The sequence below is a fragment of the Saccostrea cucullata genome, unplaced genomic scaffold (genome assembly GCF_032062105.1).
Source record: "Saccostrea cucullata isolate Sc308-1 unplaced genomic scaffold, CSIRO_AGI_Scuc_v1 ctg1530, whole genome shotgun sequence".
NCBI lineage: Eukaryota > Metazoa > Mollusca > Bivalvia > Ostreida > Ostreidae > Saccostrea > Saccostrea cuccullata.
The window spans coordinates 289,565-307,836 of NW_026929346.1; the positions used below are offsets into that span (position 1 = coordinate 289,565).

At 30.8% G+C, this 18,272-nt stretch overlaps 1 protein-coding gene across 1 annotated transcript; it reads left to right on the top strand.

The window, feature by feature from the left end:
- Positions 1 to 8,566: 8,566 nt before the first annotated feature.
- On the top strand, positions 8,567 to 16,711 carry LOC134280556 (L-sorbose 1-dehydrogenase-like). The gene is made up of 11 exons (XM_062762995.1): positions 8,567 to 8,706; positions 9,510 to 9,718; positions 10,057 to 10,246; positions 10,532 to 10,660; positions 11,037 to 11,158; positions 12,725 to 12,892; positions 13,594 to 13,732; positions 14,091 to 14,239; positions 15,179 to 15,371; positions 15,750 to 15,984; positions 16,546 to 16,711. The coding sequence occupies exons 1-11, from the start codon at positions 8,580 to 8,582 to the stop codon at positions 16,709 to 16,711; spliced, it is 1,827 nt and encodes a 608-aa protein (XP_062618979.1). The 5' UTR covers positions 8,567 to 8,579.
- Positions 16,712 to 18,272: the final 1,561 nt, after the last annotated feature.

An 18,272-nucleotide genomic window follows, 5' to 3' on the forward strand; every position in this document is an offset into this window, starting at 1 on the left:
CGAGGAATTGACCTTAAAAATTTAGAGTATGGTCTCCACCGAGTCAATGTCAACGGATTTGGAGCAGGAACTCAAACTCTGTAAAGGAAATCTTCAGCATTTGAAGGTATGAAATATGTAAACATAAGTATAAAAATGAGGGGCCAAGAACGTGCTAGTGAGAAAGGCAGTCTCCCATTTATTTGCGTATTTCTTAATTATGTGAGCGATACACATCCATATCTTATTTTGTTTTATATTTAATTTATCTTTTTTTTTACATTATTATTATGATAGCAATATTAACCCCCTTCCTCGCAGTCACGAATTTTAACGCATATACCATTTTCTGTTTTATCACAAAATCACGCATATACCGTTTTCCCGCACTCACACATTTTCACGCACTTTGAAAGTACATTTACTCTTTAATTCCAATTTCTTTCTATTTCATACTTACTAAAATCTCAAAAATTAAAGCCATATATGGCGTAACTGATCAAAAAAAATACATTTTGAAAAATACAAAATTAAGTAAAGAAATATAGTTGATACATTTAAATTAAAGTTTTTCATACAATTCTGAACACGAAGAACACCTCGTTTCATCTACATATTGTAATAATACGATTTTATCTTCTCTGTAATGTGTTATTTAAATCTTTTGTATTTTCTTCCCAGTCGGAGAAAATTCCGAGAATCCAAATTAAATTGTGATATCTTTATAACGCAATTGATTTAGATTTTGTAATTTACGGAAAAGTTCTATCTTTATATAAAGTAATGATACAAATTATAAGTTCTTATAATTTTAGTCCAATAATTTTCATTGTACATACGCCATATATGGCTTTAAGAAAAAATATTTTCTTATTAAAATATCATACTATTATTTACGCTAAACTTTAGAGAAACTTGTACTGCGCTAGCAAGTGATTGCAGGGAAATTGTCACGCCATATTTCTATGACGTGAACAATATGTGTATAATGCATAACTGTTCAGTAAGATGCAAAGAGTTAATATTTGTGGGACATTCTCTTTTTTCTCTTTTAAAATTGACCTAGTCATAATTTTTTTTTCTTTGCATAACTACTTTATCTATTTTTTAAATAATTATATTAATACATAGTGCAATCGAATCTGCATATATAATACCGGTACAATGTAAATCTACAATTATAGTCCATTGTTTAAACTTTCTCTGGAAAGTACTTATATGTACATAAAGTTTTAAAATATTCCAATTCAAAATGTGTGTTTCTTGTTACTTACTGGAAAAAGATGGATTTTCTCAATTTTATCTGCAGTTAACCAATGAAGCTCCAAAGAGTATATGAACCATTTTAACCGATGTCAGTCAATAGATATATTTGAGTTAAAGGTTACATGCCTCTAATGGCGTCATTCAGTTTTATAATTTCGTCATGCTTGATTTTGCATGATGATAGTTATCTTCAGTTTCCAACTTATTTATCGCTACAAAATGAGAATAAAGGGGGAAAATGACACATCAGTTGAAACATCATCATCTAGCTGTTAATTTTTTACAAACGTACTTTTTCAGTATTGTCATTGACTTTTAAAATATAATTTCCGATTTAATGAACTACTTGACTTCCAATGATGCGGTAGAAGGCATACATGCGTAAATGTTAATATACAATTACTTTTAATGGAAGGTTGATGTGATGTATAATTTTATGACAGGATAAGTAAGTTTCTTCACGTTATGCAATTTAAAAAACAAGGTCATTTCCTCTAACATGTACTTATAAGTTGTTTTTATTCTCATCTATTAAAATGATATCTAGGTTTATTTTCAGAGTGTAAGATTCTTGCAGGAAAAGGGGGTTAACTGTGATGTTCCAGTTTAAAACCTGTCTAACAGAAAGAAAACAAACAAAACCAACGAGAAAATTTAGTTTCCTAAAAAATCACAAATCACCAGTTTCACAGTCGGGCCAATTCATTAAAAGATAAATTGCATTGGTGTTTAGTACGAATTCTGATAAGTGTAATGTATGCAATACTTATGAAATAATAATTTGACCAACAAGGAGTTCTTTCTCCTCAAAGAGAGCGGTCACCACTTCTTAAAAGGTTTCATATTTTATGCCTGAATTTAGACATTTTCATTAATTTAGATAATTTACTATATATTTTCAATTATTCACTGTTTTCATCTTTTTTTTTAAATAAGGATATAAAATCATTTTTTATATCTGATGAAACTATAAGAAAAAAAACAGTCTTAAATTTATCACAGAGTAAAAGAGGAATCTTTAATTTGGCTATACGTCTATATATCTGTTACATGTATCTTGGCATACCATAATCGTGTCTGGTCATTAATAATATATTGAAACATTAGTTGATATGTTGCTGGTGACAAGAAAAGAAATTTTGGTGTTTTTGCATTTTGATCTAACTTCAGTAAAAATGTTATGCTCATGTCACATGAAGATATATTATCGCTGTTGTCATACCTCAAAGATCTGAGTCTTGGTCATGTCATATTGCAATAGCAACAGGTATAAAAAAAAAAAGGGAAGGAAAACTTCACATAATATTTTGTCCCTTTGTTTCAGACAGAACTATGACTTATGTATGATACAGTAATTTTCTAAAGTTCTAAGCAATTGGTTTTGGTACAAGAATACTCACATCTTTAGAATTTTTTGATTTTTGAGCCGTGTTTATATTTTGTGGGAGCTTCAGCTTATACTGCACGATTTTCTTTTTACTCTTCATGATTCTTTTTATTTATGAATTTTTAGAAACAGTACGTCAGAAATTTTATTAATAAAACATGTTCTTAATTAGGTGAAATCATTAACTCAAAAATATCACTAGACAAGTGTTGAATTCAAAATTCATTAATTCTAACGTAATTTTAAAATTGTCGTAATTGATTGTTTACATTACCTGTTTAGTTCGCGGAAGTTGTGACTCAAGATGTTAAATTAATTCGAGTGCTCACAGCATTTACATGAACTTTCACATTATATCTTAAGGAATACATTATAATTTAGAGTCTGTATTACGTACATTTACCGAATTTTTTGTGCGTTATAATGACTTTCGTAGTAATTATAAAAAGTAACTTAAAATGGGTTTGGCCTTTTTTCATACCAACTTTATGAATGTTGTACCAATATTGTAAGGCTTGTTTTATATTGAATTTGATTACTGTATGATCCGTCTTTCTAATAACTACACAAAAATTACAGAAAATAAGACTGATCAACAGGGGGTATTCTATTTTAATTCACAACTGATCTTACCTCTATAATTTACAGGCTCCGGTGTTTTTTTGTTCTCTTTGCAGATTTGTATTGAAATTAGACTTTTTTAGATTGAAACTCAGCCTTGTAGCCTAGTCTTTTCCTCTGTCTTTTCATTCTTTACTTAATTAACAGTCCTTGTCGTCCAGTACATAATATCCTCATCTCTAGTTACTGCTATATCATAATTTGATTCGTTAGCAATATTTTTTCAATTTTTTATGAATTTTAGTTTCATGTATTTGAAATTCTGTGTATTTAAGATATTTGCTAAGACCTATGACATCATAGGAGGATGGGAATATATTAAAACTTATTTAGGTTTTTTAAGATTTGAAAATGCAATGATTGGATCATAGAGAAGGACAACATTTCCTAATTTACAATCAAGACACCAAATGATTCCGAATTCATTTCTTCGATTAAACAGCAAAAACAGATTTTTTTTTAATCCAACTCGATTAAATCAAAAAAAATTTGTACTTTTTATATCCAAAATTATGTCTTAATATTTTGCTTTGTTGAAAAAAATCAGTTCAAAAAGATACTAAGTCTTCATTCAAAAATTAAAGAAGCTGGTGTCACAGAGTTTTGTTACAAAGAAAAACTCTTAAATTGCTGGTTAAGTCGCAAAGATATCAAAATCGAGTAGGGCGACATATGATTTGAAAATGGTACAAACAGTATTTGAATGATACAAATTTAAAAAAATGATGCTTTTGGAGAAATTTGTAACGGTTAATGCATACACTGGTACAAAACAAATTTCTGTGCAATGTCAAAAGAGATTACTTTAAGAACCTCATGATTGTGTCATGTTTTTTGACGTAAGAGTGCTGTTAATTGTGCTCTGTAAATACAAAACGTGTTGACATGAAAATTAAATAATATTATTAACATATTTTATGTATGATAAAATGCTCGCTTTTCCTATAGACGAAGAGTGGTAACTAAGATCGGTGTAGTACGCAAACGTTTCGAGAAACCGTCTTAAATGATTTATTTTTACTCAAAAGTTAGGATCAGTTTCCAAAGGACATGATGATTTAACAGGTATAATAAAAGAAAAGCCACGACCGATCTTTTCACTTTTAATAATATTACGTTGTCTTATTGTATAACTGTACTCTTTCACACATAAATAGTTTAGTTGTTTTTAAGGATTCCTATATAATTGACTTTGCATAATAAATCACTTCATCAAAATTTCATTTCATACGCCATTTCTTTATTCGTGGGAGGTTTTGTTAATATCTGCTCTTTTTCTTGTCCTTTTTAAAACTAATATTTATTAACAAATGAACTTTTGAAGTAGTGCGTCATAGTTAAATAAATGAAACATTTTCTTAATTTAGTTTGAAACTATAGAAAATATATTTAAATTGAAAAGAAATGTAAATACCATTCAGCAAATGTGTTACCCAATGTTCACCTTATCCCTTAAGGAAAGAAATGACATTTTAAAATTGCCACAACTTTTTATTAATAATAAATGTTTAGCTTTAACATTTCTGGATAACACAAGATGTTCTTTTCGTTCGAAAAATAACAAACTTTGTTTTCTGGATTTTTCTGTTTGAAATTAAAATATAGAAAGTACTCCTTGCATCCAATAATTATTGCAATTTCTCGTAACTTTCTGACAAGTGAAAATTTTCTAAGAAGCTACAATGTTGATCTTATAATTACGTTCCATATGAGAAAGTTTCATTATTATAATGTCGTCATCATATACCCGTAAAGGGCTTCCAGTTTTGCCTTTACTTGGCAATCATGGCTATTGAGTAGTGAGGGATTTTTATCGTTTCAATATCTGTCGTGGGGCCTCGTATTTAAAAGTCTCATCCGAAGGACCCGCAACTTTCACTCTGAAGTGGCAAGCGCGTGGAGAAGGAGCAGTTGCTTCCCTTATTTTAATCGACTTAGGTCAGTCGCGGCCTTTCACCGGTATATGGTGATGTCTCCACATGAGTGTAAGTTCTCGAAGTAGACGTAAATCATATATGCCACATACAATGAAACTATTTATTTTAAGGACACTCGAGAATAATCTCTCACACCTGTGTTTGAACATCCAGTTTTGGCTGAAAACAAACTGAAATATCCTCGTCATTGAATGCAAGGCATGTTTTCTTTATTCATCATCCTTAAAATTTATCTGAAAAGAGACAAACTTAATTTAATTTAGTTCTTTTAATTTGTAATACTGGCAATAAATTCTTTTTGAATTTGAAATGATAATTTAGCCAGATAAAACTGTACATTATCCTAACTTCATAGAACTTGAATATCTGCACATTTTCGTTTATCACATTAACCATGGTTGTCCAATTATAGAAAAAAAACTATTGGAAAAAAGAACTATTTAATATTCATTTTCTACAAGATGTAGAATTCTGCGTTTTGTTATTGTATTAACAACAGTGTATTCATTAAAGGGACATGGATACAGTTGCAACCGATTTTTAAAAAAAAAACATTTTTAATATTGACAATTCCTATCTTAGGTATTATCTAACGATCAGCAAAAACATGAACATCATTTGTTGATTAACATACAAGATACAAAACTTAAATTTCTTCATTATGTAAACACAGCTCATGCCTTGTTTCTGTTTACATATAGAAAATATTATATTTATAATCTAATAAATTTCAACAAATTACGAGTCTTATCGTGTTTAGAATTACCTCTTCATTGAAATTATCTGCTTTGAAGGAACATATATTAGTATATTAACACATGTAAACAAAACATGAGACGAACCCTGTTTACATAACAAAGGTTTGGAGCTCTAAAGCTGTTTTGTATCTCGGCAACTGAAGTCCAAAGAAAGAAGTTATGGTTTCCATACAAATTTTGCCCTGTGAGTTTCTAAAAAATTAAATTGATGTAAAAGTTGAAAACTCATGCTTTTTAAATAATTGAAATTCAATGCATAAAAATTATACAAGTCATTTTTCTCACATATGTTTTAATACTAATGATTACGACATAAACATGTGCATTTTCCCGTATTTTCTTAAAACGTTGCAGAAGACACCAATTTTCAAATGAATTTTCTTTTAGATAACATTGCCCACAGGCATCGCCCACAAAGATCTTGAGATCTTGTGATTTGTTATTGAATTTTGCACAAAATATCAAAAAATTAACGTGGGCGACGGCTGTGGACACTGTTTTCTAAAGGAAAATCACCCTTGAAATGTGCCATTTTGAAGCTTATTTTGTTGAAAATAGAGAAATGCTTCACATTTATGACGTTATATTTGCAGAATGGTAAACCTTCATGCCATATTCTTTCCTGATTTATCAGAGTAATTTATTTAACTAATATTTTAGTCATTTTCATAACTTGTTGATGTCAGTACATTTTTAGGGCGCAATAAAGCTAAAACCATACGTTCTTCTTTGATGGTCATTAAAAGGATCTTTGTTTAATATTTGTGTAAATGAAAAAATATTTTTGAAAAATTTAATCTGAACTGTCCATGCCCCTTTAATAAAAAAAAAAAAAAATTTTTTTCATGATATTCTTTTCAATACACAATGGGTAATATGTTTATAAATATGTTTTCAAATTTTATTTTAAATATATAAAGCATTATTTATTTCAAACAATATAAGTCTAAAAATGTATTTGATCAGACATATTTTATATTGAAAGGAAACACAATGCAAATATACCAACATTCATTTTATACCCATACACTTTAACTGTTGTCTTTTTTCTTTTTTTTCTTTAATCTCCCCTTTTTGAATGTTGTCCAGAAAAAAAATGTGTGAATTTTTGGCATATACCGCCGTTCAGCAAAAATCTTAAAGCAATACAACTGCAAGTTTGACAAAGTTAAATTTTCTAGTAAAGGATGTATTCGCTTTAACAAAAGAATTGACCTATAGGAGAGAACCATTTCCCGGAAAAAGTGACATTGAAAAATTAATCTTTATTTGTTGTTTTCTACCGCATATATATATATAAACTTTTAAAATTTGTGTTTTATACCTAAAATTTATTAGTTACAACTTTACAATAAACCTCCAAACTTGGCCTAAACACCATTTTGTCCGATAAAGCGTTTATTTTTGCATGAAATTTGGCCTAGAAGATCTTCAGGGCAGGCCTGCCCCTAAATAAAATTGTGATATTTTGATAGGTTTCGATGTAAGGATGAATTTAAGATAGGATTTTTTTAGGGGCACTCCTGCCCTAGGGTCGAAATTCACAAAAAACTTACAAAAAATAAGGAAATTCATAATCTGCTTCAAATTTATACCAACTAATTTCATAGTCAGACTAGCTCAGTCGAAATATGTACTGACTTTTATACCGTGCAAACTAACATTTTACAGTCAAGGGTTCGAATCCGCCTAGTACCACACTTTTAAAGTTTAAAATTTTCGCCTTTTCAAAGACTATTTTAATATTTTTTATAGCCTTGTGTATTTTCCTTCAATTATATATCCTTTATGCATGCCCATTCTTGATATAAGGAACACTAAAGAGATATCAAATCGGAGAAATCCAATGTACAGTTGTCAGTCAGGCGGAACAAACCTCAGTTTAAGCACACTTTCTCCGAGGACAAGAATAACTCACTCTGTGTTACTCAATACAGGTACTCTTAGCAGCATTGAGCTGTGATGAATGTCAATTGTATATATATATTACTTAGAATTTAATAACATTGTTTTTGGCTACATACATATCAGTAACTGTCCTCCTCGGATTTGATATAGGCCTATATTATACTTTCATGTAAATTACTTGAATCTGATTTGTCGAGAAATATTTGATAAAAAAAACATTACTGCCCGCTGAATAATGAAACCACGCCCTCCTGCGTAGCAACAGTTAACATTGCTTGACGACGGGTGGTGTTCCAAAAAATAGCGATCGCGTAATTTATGCGCACACGGTTCACTGTAATATGTATTTGTATAAAACATTCAGTATAATATAATTGATATTGCATGTAGTTGAGTGTAACATTGAAAATTTTCACCCCAAGAAAACCATTGTCAACCGAGGCGCAGCCTTTAACGTTGCTTTAACGTTGTCTAAAAGTCATAAGCTCCTTTTAAAAAACGTTCTCTAAAAGTCATTAGCTCCTTTTCAAAATATAATATTAGATTGCGGTTGTCACGGCCTATCAACTAGTTCATATTTTATTTGTTTATTTATCTATTTATTGATTGTTTTTAATCATTTATTTGGTTGTTTATGTATTTCTGATTTATTTACGTTTTCTTTAAATTCACTCCATCCAATGCATCTCTACGTCCCGTTGTTATTTATAGGTATAATTAGACATGTGGTGGCCATGGACTATTTTTGTGCTGCTACTTGCCATTTTGGTATACAACTATATGTTAACAAAGAATAATTCAAACGATGAGGCAGACATCAGTCTCAATAGTACATACAGCTACATAATCGGTATGATTCACTGATTCTAAAATTGTTATATTGATTTTCTTTATTTGTTTCTTTTAATCATAGTTTATTTATTTATTTATTATTTTTTTTTTGTTTACTTTATTATCCCGTAATTACGCGAGACTGTGCTCGCCAAAAATTTTATTCTCGGTTATATTTGTATATATTACTGTCAATTTAATAAAGATAATATATATATAAATACATACCCTTTATTATATTTATGCAAAAAAAATTGTACCAAAAAATTTTCTGTTGCAAATTATTAAATAACCATCCAGCAAAATTAAGATTTCACCAAAATTTTGCAATCTACATTATACAATATCTAATTAGTTGATTGATTGTATATTGTTTAACGTCGCTCTCGAGAATTTTTCACTCATATGGAGACGCCACCATGGCCGGTGGAGAGCTATGCTTGGCACTGAGGGCTATTGAGCAGGGAAGGATCTTTTTCGTATCAGCACCTACTGCGGACACGGGACCTCGGTTTATACGGTCTCATCCGAAGGACTGGTCTCTACGTCCCACAGTGGGATTCGAACCCGCGACGTAAGGATCAACTCCTTACTTCGCTACTCTAAAGCAGACGCTCTCTAATTAGTTGAAGAAGATAGTCATTACAGCTACATAATAGGTGTGAATCACGTTTTCGTTTAAGAAGAGTTATACATACTGCCATCTGCTCTTTTTTGAGAAATATTTATTAATGACATGTTTATACATTTTTTTTCGTTTTGTCAAAATGTATTTAATAAATACCAATTTTCATTTCTCAAAGTGAATTGATATTTTAATAGTTGGAGCGGGTTCTGCGGGCAGCGTTCTTGCCAACAGACTTTCGGAAGATTTAGGATCCTCGGTGCTTATTATAGAGGCTGGAGGCTCGGAGGACGAAAATGACATGATGAATATTCCCTTCATGGCGGGGGACCTGCAGGCTACAAAGCATGACTGGGCTTTTAGGACAATACCTCAAAAACACGCATGCTTCAACATGCAAGGAAAGGTATAATAATGAAAGCAATCAGTGGTATTCGGTCAAAGAGGAGAGCTTTGTGTGCGATTGTTCTTACAACCACTTTCAAACCAAAATCAAGACGAAATAAATTCAATATTTTCTGATGTTGCTGCTTTATTTTAATTAATTAAATTTAAAAAGACATCCAGAGTCCAACAACATGGTACAAACATATGTTCTTTAAAATTCCTCAGATTACAGGATCTTTACCCATGTTAAAGTTTTTAAAAAGATATCTTCCTTTCGTTGCCTTTTTCTCCCATTTTCTCAAAATATTTTACATTTCTGGCTTTTGGTCCATTTATTTCATTTTTTCACTTTGACAGAAATGTACCTGGCCAAGAGGACGTGTGTTGGGCGGATCAAGCTCTATAAACTATATGCACTACACAAGAGGGAGCCGGCATGGTTTTGATGGATGGGCAAACGAGGGGGCTGAGGGGTGGAGCTACAATGACGTACTGCCGTATTTCATTAAGTCTGAAGACATACAGATATCAAGTCTGCAAAATTCACGTATTTTTTTATATATTAACCTTTACATTTATTTTTTGTTTAATTGACTAATTTATGTATTTATTCATTATTTTATTTTATTTATTTATTTATAATAGATAAATAAATAAAATAAAATAATGAATTTCTATTAGTGCCTTTTTATTTACTATAAATTCAACCATTATTTTATTGTTACACACATTTTGCTGTTGAAAGTTTTTCCCCGAAGAAAAAAATATCATCTTTCACTTATACATTACACTATCCACAAAAGAGGCAAATATTCTTTATAACTCTTTACAGCGTACCATGGAATAGGGGGTCCTCTAACAGTGAGTGATGCAAAAGCCACGCCCCTCAGTGATATTTACAGGCAAGGGATGAAGGAGATGGGATATGAAGTAGTTGACTGCAATGGAGAAAAACAAATAGGTTATATTTTTTAACACCGAGAGGAAATTGTAGAATTTTTATAGTGGCCTGCTCCTTTGCTTCAAATAAAACTCCCTTTATTCGCGAGAGAGAGAGAGAGAGAGAGAGAGAGAGAGAGAGAGAGAGAGAGAGAGAGAGAGGGCGGGGAGGGATAAAAATCTACCATCATTGATATTGGATGGGTGTGAGTGATTTTTTAAGATAATTTGAAATATATAAAATCTTATATATTTGCTTGATTAAGCCGGAAAGAGGTGTTATACATATTTAAAAGTCGTGAGCAATATTGAAGTGTAAAGTTTGCAATTATAGATGATAAAATCCATCTGTACATGTATGTCATTCCTTAGATAGTCTCCTCTCAATTAAAAAACAGGATTTTGTCCTGGTCAAGAAACAGTGAAAAAGGCAGAAAGATGGAGTACCGCCAAAGCTTTTCTTAGACCAGCCATGACCCGACCAAATCTTCACGTGGCATCAAACGCATACGTTACAAAGGTAATACTTACTTAATTATGATATCAAAATAATTCATTTTACAGTATGTTCCATTTTACGGGTGTTGACTCATTCATTAATAAAAATGATTTAAAATCAAAATGAAAATTAAAAAGGGTATATTATGTTTTCTTCTAAAGTTTTTAAAAGAAAATCAAAAAGAAAAAAAAGATCTTCTCTAGATGTAGTAGTCTACTTTTTTCTGTCATGCGAAATGTACATGTATTTGGTGATCTGCATGTTGCAAGTAGAAAAAAAACATTGAAGATAATTTCTTTAAATTTAAATAATTATAATAATGAACTTTAGGAAAAAACTAACAACTGAAAGATACCAGGGTATATAAATTTAGTACTCCTTCGTATTTTTTAGGCATTTTCAGTGAATTCACTGCTAATCATTCAAACGTTCAGTAGACTATGGCATGTCACATATTATAAATACGCCTTCTGGAAACCTTCTCTACGATATTTGCGCGATAATATATACGCCCAGAATCAATTTAACTGCTTGAAGATTGCCTCTATAGACTCCATAAGATGATACAATGTGTATTTTGAATTTCCATAACTGTTTACTTTCATAAGGTAGGTCATCCTGTTCTCTCTGTTAAGTACAACTGAAAGATTTAAAGAACTATGAACAATAGTATTATTCTCCAGTCTACCTCAAGGATAATATTCGAAAGTTAACATATTTGTGTGATTTTTTCATATTTATAAAGATATTCAGAAGAATGTTCATAAAATAAACACAGAGAAAAAAAAGAGAAATAACTCTAAAACTTTGGTAAAATTGTGTTTTTCAACTGTAGAAATCAACGAAAAACGTAAAATATTTTTTAAGCATCTTTTCCCCTGTGAAACAAAAATGCTTTTTATAGGTAATATGGACTGTTATTTTACAAATATATGTCAAAGATTTATGCGTTTCATATGTTTATAGTATAGACAAAAAACCAAAAAATGCTTATTTTCTCACCAATTTCCATTTACAACTAGAACAGTGTATTTTATTAATTACATATGTTTATAATACATGAGTAAAACATAAGAAAAGATTTAAGAAATGTTTATCCATATTCAAGAATATTTTAAATTATACTGATGAAGCCCCAATCGCGAAATAAAATTACTTCTTTTATTTTCATGGTGCTACAACAGTTTTAAATCTCTTGATGAACCGTCCATCCGCGAATAAAAATTCTCGCTTATTGACGTTAAAAAGTCGATTTGCGATAATAAGTACTCGCGAAAAAATAAGGAGTCTAGAGTAAAAGAGCACGAATTAAGGGCAATTAAATACTAAACACTGGTATTAAAATTACGATCAATTAGCTTTGATCTCTTTTTGCATTCAACAAAGATTAAAATGCTAATTGTCATTTGTATTTAATTGAATCGTTGTAAAATGTATGCGGAAATCTGGACTTAGCATACAAAGTTCTTCTTTTTTTCTATCAATGCAATTCGATTTATAATTATATACTTAAAAATTTTAAATCTATCTTTTTCTATAAGAAAATCTGTTTGTATGATAAAAACGTATCAATTTTTAAAAATACAGATATTGATAAAAGACAAGAGGGCTGTGGGAGTTTCCATGATAAGGAATAATGTGAAACACACGATAAAGGCAGAGAAAGAAGTAATATTGTCCGCTGGAGCCATAAATACACCCCAAATCCTGATGTTATCTGGCATTGGACCTAAAGAGCATTTAGAGTCATTGAAGGTAAGGAAATAATGGAGTAATTAACGTTTTTCATACTAATTGTTTGTCCATTATTTATACACTGAAAGTAAGACGGATTTTCCGATCATGACAACAAGCACACGGCGGTTGTGACCGATTTGTAGGAGATGCTCACTCCTGTATGGCACCTGATCTTGGAAGTCTATGTTTACTCTGCGTCTATTCTGTATTGTTTTATAGACTTTGTTCTTAAATACTGTTTGTTATCTCAATAATTTTTATATGTTTCATTAAATTTTATAGAAGACTGATTCTGGCTCTTATGCAAATTTACGTCCACTGCCTTAAAAAGGAACCATGATTTTTTCAAAATACATGTACATACAAGTAGTTTAAAAATATAATTCCTTCCTCTTTACCAAATGTAGTTGGCGTGGAAATGGTCTTGCCCCTAATTTAAATGTTTTTATGTTTCATGTTTAGTAGAATAGGTTCAAAATTTGGAAAAATTCTATTTTTCTCAAGAAAAGCATAGTTTACTGAACTGTTATGCTACTTAAATTTAAAATATTTATATGCTACATACAAGTTTTATCATTTAAGATCTTATCAGTTTTAAAATTTTAAGTGCTTAAGTCTATACATAATTCGTAAACTGATACAGGTTGAACTTAAATATGTACGTATTTTATACAGTTAAGACCTCTAGATGTTTATATGTTTCTCCTTCCTTTATTCAGATCCCGTTAGTTGCAGATCTACCAGTTGGAGAAAATCTAGAGGAACATATAAATGTTCATATGTCATTCAAAGATAAAACAAGTTCGGCGTTTAGTCCTTCGCCGATTTCCTTTTGGAAATACAATACATTTAAATCAGGTATACGTAAATTTTATTAAGAAAGTCAAATCCTACACTAGCATTTACAAATAATAATTTACAAATAATACTCCATGTTTTTATCTACCAAGTAAGAGTTAATGTAAGCAATATTAAAGAGGAAATCAATAAATGATTTAAAAATTCTTATTTGAAATGTGTAAATGAGAAATTCAATGTAAAGTAAAATTGTGGCAAAAACAAAAGTTTTCGGCTTAGGTAAAAATGGTTTTAATGGAACTTGTCAAAATAAAATTTTATATCAGGGGTGTCTAATTCAAAATGAATAACTTCATAGTCCCTTTGTTCATAGCATCTGGTATTTTCTTTTGTTGTTGTTGTTGGTGGTGTTGCTTAGGTCCTCTTGGAAAAACACACGTAGAAGGAAGCGCCTTCCTCGATGATCAAGACAGTTTGCTTCCATTTGCTCAGCTATTATTTTATAGCGTTTCTGGCTTCCCTTCTATGGATGAGAATTTTCTCAATACGCTAAACCTGGATCCAGAGGTTTGACTTGTATAAGGCCCCAAAAAATTAATCAATAGTTTCTCAGGCACCGCCGCATCAGTTAAAAAATGGCCGCATTGATCAATTTTATTGACATATTGAAAAGGGAAATAACCCAATTTTCTATTTTCCAAGTTGAAAAAGAAAATTGAGTTATTGCCCTTTTCATAAATGCTAAGATAGACGTTTTTATTAGCAAAACAATGTCTTTCTTCGAAATCTACAGTATTTTATAAGTTAACTTTTAAATAAATGTTTGGAATAACATTATTTAAAGTTGAATACATATTATAACTAATTTCAGAGAACAAAACCTTAAGAATTAGTAGATATTATCATTTTATTGAACAAATGACTTTAAAAAAAAGGCGACGACTAAATCCTGCTTCAAAAAAAAAGCCTGCCTGCCTCATTGAATTTTGATTTTTTTGGCCTGAGAAACAATTGATTAATTTTTTTTGGCCTAATATATTTTTTTTCAGTCATTAAGGAATTTATTTCTTTGAAGTTATTCATACAACTCTATGAAAAAAAAAATCCTTTAATTGATGTCTGCTGTTCCTTCTTTCTTTTTTATCAGTTTAAAACAATGTTCCACTACATAATGTACCAAATGGTCTTGAACGTATTTAGAAAGAGAAAGATATTTTATAAGTTTAAAACATATACCTAAACTTGAATTAATATTATACTATCAACCAGAAATAGGTGTACACAACGAGTAGACAATCGACGATTAAAATAGATTTTTAAACTTTTGTAAAGAGAGATGCGAGAACGAATTTTAGATCGTTTCCTTTCAACCAGTATGTAAAAACAAATTTAATCCACTCTTTATCTTTATTGAATATATTGTAAATCAAAATGGCGTTTTTCTGTGAAAAAGAGTCTTATTAAGCACCAATTAAAATGATATTCACAGTCTTACTTTTACTAAAGGTGCTAGAAAGAATGCATGAAGCATCTAAAAACAGCAGCGTTAAACCAGGAGGAACATTCCTGATACTGTGTTCTCTACCCCATCCTAAAAGTAGAGGGAAGATACGACTTCAAAGCGTTGATCCCTTTGATCCGCCTCTTATTGATCCTAACTACTTCGAACACCCGGATGATATAAAAGTGCTATTAAAAGGTAAGATTTGTTAAAACGCACATCTGTATGCAGTCAAGCCGCACTATTTCGGACGCTTATAATCCGACATCCAGACGCTTTAACTTTCTAAAATATATTTGAGCAACAGAATAAACATCTATATGTACCAATTATTTAAGGAATACTTTTCAATATAATCCAAACGACGTGTAACCGATCCTTCATTCGGAAAAACGATTACATGTACATAAACTCTGTTTCGGGGGTTTTGATATTAAAATGAAAGTTTTCTATCTAATACTTAGGAAAGTTCCCTACATAATATTTTTTTAAATGCTTAGCACTTTTGAGTACTTTTTATTTTATTTAATATATGCCAGCTTGTACACATATTAGTCAACCAAATGATCTTTGTAGGAATAAATCAACTGTTAAAGTTAGCCAATACAACAGCATTTAGAACCGTTGGAGCATCACAGTCGGATCCTTTTGATGAATACTTTTACCCTCTCTGTCAAGATTTTCCAAATGAATCAGATGAATATTGGATATGCAGAGTAAAATACAATCTTGTAGCCATGTATCACACTACGTCTACATGTAGAATGGGGGCAGCTGACGATAAAACAGCAGTTGTTGATCCACAACTGAGGTTTGGGGTTTAATTTTTTGGTCCAGTTTTAAGAAGAGTCCAAAAAATCTACATAATCTTTATCCCATTATATGTTTATAAATCTGAACGGATAATACCTCAAGTTGTTTTCATTCATTCAAATGAACTTCCTATCCCTAATTCATCATTTATATTGAGTGTCAATTCTTAGAATTTTAACTCGGAATCGGGACTTTCACTCCTATACTTTTCCATCAGAAGCAATGACTTGCCAGTTATGGTTATACTAATTTGTTTAAATTTCATTTATCATGTTTATCTGCATTAATTTTAAAATTGAAGAAAAAATCCATTTCAATGTTGTTTGTTAATTTCACATAACAGTAAAACATTGTGGTATTTCATTACGGACACAGTGATTTCAATTTATTTTTTAAATTTATTCATTCGTACATCAACAGTTATTACTCTGCTCAAATTCTTACCTAAATAAGTATTTCTTGATATTACTTTATGGGTGTTTTGTGGAATTTTCCTTGTTATAGTACTTATTTGTCAATTAATTTCTGTGCATTATTTTAAATACATTCATATTTTCAGGGTCAGGGGTGTAAGCAACCTGAGAATAGTCGACGCTTCCGTCATGCGCCATATTCCTTCTGGTAATACAAACTCTCCAACGATCATGATTGCAGAGAAAGCTGCAGACATGATTCGAGGAATTGATAGTGTGAAACATATCCGAGAAAAGACTGCACATTTATAGAAGTATTATAACCGGGTCAACCGCATTGAGGACTCCCGCCTATGATAACTGTTTATTACACCTCAACCATCACAGTTTGAGGAGGCAGAGTCCCGAATGACGTAGGGCCGATCATAAGTTTGTTCATTTACACCCGGGATCGTTTTTATTTTAGTGAGAGGACACACCAAGTGGAATAAGTCATTTCCGCTTTTGTATTGTATTAGATCTTTCTTTGATGTTGCGATAGGCAATTCCTTTTACCCTGAGGATCTTCCCTGGGCAGACCTGTATAAAATGAAACAGAGACAGACACAATCCAGCTCTTGTCTTTATTTAAAGAAACAATCCGTTTATTTTATAATTACAATAAATAAATTTACACACAATACTAATTAAACATTATAATAAAGATTACTGTGTTACAATATAAACTAATTAAACCTGAAAATAAAATAAACCATCTGAAAACTTAATAATTTTAAAAAATCGCGCAAGTCTACCAAATAATCTTACCTGTATAAAATGAAACAGAGACAGACACAATCCAGCTCTTTTCTGGCGTATGTCCGTCGTCCGCTCATTTTAAACCTCAGCTCTTACTCCGTTTTTCATCTCCATATTCGGATCGCCTTCAAAATTTCCAATAATTACTTTAATTTCAAATTTGAATTTTTAACTATCATTACTCTATCTTTCTACACTCACAGTTTACTAATGCGTTTTAAAAATTACTTCCTGTCTTTTGCAAAATCTTTTAATTTCACTTGATGTATCTAATTTATTCGTATAACTGACCCCTAGTCACTCAAATGTTATTGGACGCTCCTTCCTCCTGACCAAATACATCTTTTGATAAACAAGAAAAACTGCATTCCAATGATTCATTTCTTGGAACCGTCCGGGTTAAAGTTCAACTTTTATTGGTTCGCATCTTTAATTGCTTTTATCTGTTCGCGCCCGCACGTGCTATCTCTGCTAAGCTAATCTTCGCTGAGCCGACTAATGCAAATCCATTACATATGTTATCTTCTTATTTTTACTGCAATTTTTGTTATGATAGAAGAAAAAACATGTGTGCATGTGTTTATGCATGTTAAAGTGAGAAAGGAGTGCTTGTTTATGTGCATATTTGTGTTTGGCAGAAAAAAAGTACATGACATTCAGTGGTATATACATTATAAATATTCGATTCTGTTCCAAAATAAGTTGCTTTTTTATATTTGTAGCCCTTCAAAGGCAAGTATTGGTGTCTCAATAAGTGTTAAGAAGACGTAAAACAAATATACAAATTTGTTTTCATAATTCAATTTGAACTTAATGTGATTCAAACATACTCCCCAGTACTTTATTATGTACTCATTTTGAAATCCTTTCACACTGTGACAAAACATCACTTTTATTCAATAAATAAGCTACATTGTTTAAATGTAATACTACAGTAAATTGTCATTTTTCTTTGTATAAATGAAAGGTTAACATTCATTAAACGAAACTGTTTCTTCGCTTCTTAAAGATGTCAAAATGTCCGATCAACGAAAGGCGCAACATACCTTATTTCATTCGTGAAGAATTGGCATGA

Bases quoted from the DNA above. Each gene is read 5' to 3' on its own strand.
- LOC134280556 (XM_062762995.1), top strand. From the start codon at position 8,580: ATGTGGTGGCCATGGACTATTTTTGTGCTGCTACTTGCCATTTTGGTA. The intron at 8,707-9,509 runs GTATGATTCACT...ATATTTTAATAG, and splicing joins TACATACAGCTACATAATCG to TTGGAGCGGGTTCTGCGGGC. The intron at 12,893-13,593 runs GTAAGGAAATAA...TCCTTTATTCAG, and splicing joins AGCATTTAGAGTCATTGAAG to ATCCCGTTAGTTGCAGATCT.